Source organism: Triticum urartu, chromosome 7A, assembly GCF_056163025.1.
Source record: "Triticum urartu cultivar PI428250 chromosome 7A, HENAU_Tu73, whole genome shotgun sequence".
Classification (NCBI taxonomy): domain Eukaryota; kingdom Viridiplantae; phylum Streptophyta; class Magnoliopsida; order Poales; family Poaceae; genus Triticum; species Triticum urartu.
This window is the reverse complement of record NC_141879.1, coordinates 221,856,757-221,858,883: the sequence shown is the minus strand read 5'-3', so window position 1 is coordinate 221,858,883 and position 2,127 is coordinate 221,856,757. Positions and strand designations below refer to the sequence as shown.

General features: G+C 57.0%; 1 protein-coding gene across 1 annotated transcript; it reads right to left on the bottom strand.

Moving 5' to 3' along the window:
• Positions 1–294: 294 nt before the first annotated feature.
• On the bottom strand, positions 295–1,230 carry LOC147959107 (uncharacterized). The gene is made up of 2 exons (XM_087532470.1): positions 769–1,230; positions 295–675 (listed from the first exon to the last, which is right to left on the bottom strand). The coding sequence occupies exons 1-2, from the start codon at positions 1,228–1,230 to the stop codon at positions 295–297; spliced, it is 843 nt and encodes a 280-aa protein (XP_087388596.1).
• Positions 1,231–2,127: the final 897 nt, after the last annotated feature.

The following is a 2,127-nucleotide window of genomic DNA, read 5'->3' as shown; positions in this document are numbered from 1 at the left end:
TCCGCCTCACTCTCAGCGGCGCTTCGTCTTCGTCGTCAGGAAGGTTAATAACATGAGGAGGAGCTACGAGAAAAATTCAATCGACCAGAGTTATAACAAATCGTCAGTCGATTCAAGGCAGAACATCAGTAATCATACCAGGATTGGAAGTAACAGCATCTTCCATCTCTTGATCATCGTCCTTGGCGGAGATCTCAGAAGTAACAGCACTGCAAATTTTGAAAGACCGTCAGTCGGCTCAGTGGATCGACCAAGGATCCGTCCACGGTCAACAAAGGAGAACAAGTTCTATCATTACCCGGAAATGGTGGGGACAGTCATCCTCATCTTGGGCAGAGCCTTGGGTGGCTTGGACGGCACCGCGCGGGGGTGCTTGGGAGCTTTTTCAGTCGGCGCTGGAGAAGAGGTCCGAGGGCGCTTCGACGACTGCCCAACGGGAGCAGTCGCCTTACCACGTTCCCGCGCAGGGTCGTGTGTAAGCTTGGATCGCCTTTCCGAGCGGGGAGGTTCAGCTTCCTCCTCCTCCTCTTCGCTGGAGTCGACGTCGTCGTCTCCCTCTCCTTCGCCGTCAGACTCCCACTCCCCCTGTTCGTCTCCGCTTTCGCCTCCGCTCGCCTCCCCTTCCTCGGCCTGCCCCTGTGCTCCGTTGGGTGTCGAGTACATCTCTGTAGTTGCCTGGAGAATAGTAGACAAGTCGAAAGTCAGTCGACCGATTCAAAGAGAGCAAATGCAAAAAGCAAGATCTCAGTCGGGAACACAAGGTCAGACCTGGTCCATGTCGTATGTACTGTCAAGCGGGGGAACCCTCCTGGCTCCTCGGGGGTTGTCTTTGTTCCCTGTGATGCTCGACAGCCACCCTTCCAGCATCTCGTCGGTGACCTCCTCTGGGTGAACCCGAGTGGTGTCGTCGAGACCCGAGTACAGCCACATAGGGTGGTCACGAGCCTGAAGCGGTTGGATGCGCCTCCGAAGGAAGACCTCCAGCAAGTCCATGCCGGTCACGCCCTCTCGGACAAGCTGAACCACTCGACCAACCAGCGCCTTGACTTGCGCCTTTTCCTCCGGCAGCACTTTCAGAGAGGCAGGCTTTTGAGCTCGGTCCAGAGAGAAAGGGGGAAGACCAGTCGACTGCCCTGGGGTCACCTGGTCTTGGCAATAAAACCAGGTCGACTGCCAACCACGGACCGACTCGGGAAAAGTGATAGACGGAAAAGAACTTTTACCCCTCATCTGGATCGCCAGGCCCTCGCATAGCTGGATCACTTGCGTCCGTTCATCACTCGACTTGGCTTTCTTTACCGATTGGGAACGGCAAGTGAAGATGTGTTTAAAGAGTCCCCAATGAGGGCGGCAACCCAAGAAACTTTTGCACAAGGAAACGAAAGCCGCAAGATACACGATGGAATTGGGAGTGAAATGGTGGAGCTATGCTCCGAAGAAGTTCAAAAAGCTCCGGAAAAAAGGATGAGGAGGTAGAGAAAATCCGCGATCGATATGGGTGGCGAGGAGGACGCACTCACCGTCACGAGGTTGGGGTTCGACTTCTCTCCCCGGGAGACGCGCAGCTTCATGGGGAATGACTCCCCCCTCGACCATGTCGTCAAGATCTTCCTGCCGAATCACCGAGGGCATCCAGTCGCCCTGGATCCAATCCCTGGGCAGAGCAGTCCTCGAGGAAGATCCACCCCGAGCGGACTTCTTCCCCTTCCCCTGCACCGCCGCCTTCTTCGTGCGCTCCAAAGCCGATGTCTTGTCCTTCACCATCGTCGCCGGCGAGGCTTGAACGGACCTACGGCGCTAGGGTGAGAGCGGAGGTGGCAGAGGACCTTGCGGGGGGAGAAGGAAAGGCGAGAGCACACTGTTGGGGAGCCCTGAGCCGGCAACTTATAAGGAGCCGCTTCCGAGTGGCTGACCGGTAGGCCCAGGCGATCCTGTCATATCCCGCAACAGGCGCGCGCGGTACGTGGCGAAAAAGGTGGCGCGGAGATCAAGGAGCTTCCATCCTATCCCATCCGATTACTTCGGCCGCCCCCGTCCCGCTCGCTTCCTGAAATTCAAATCCCACAAAATCCGCGGGCTACAGAACAACTCATCAAACTGAAGAGCCCGCTCGTGCCGGCACTCGGT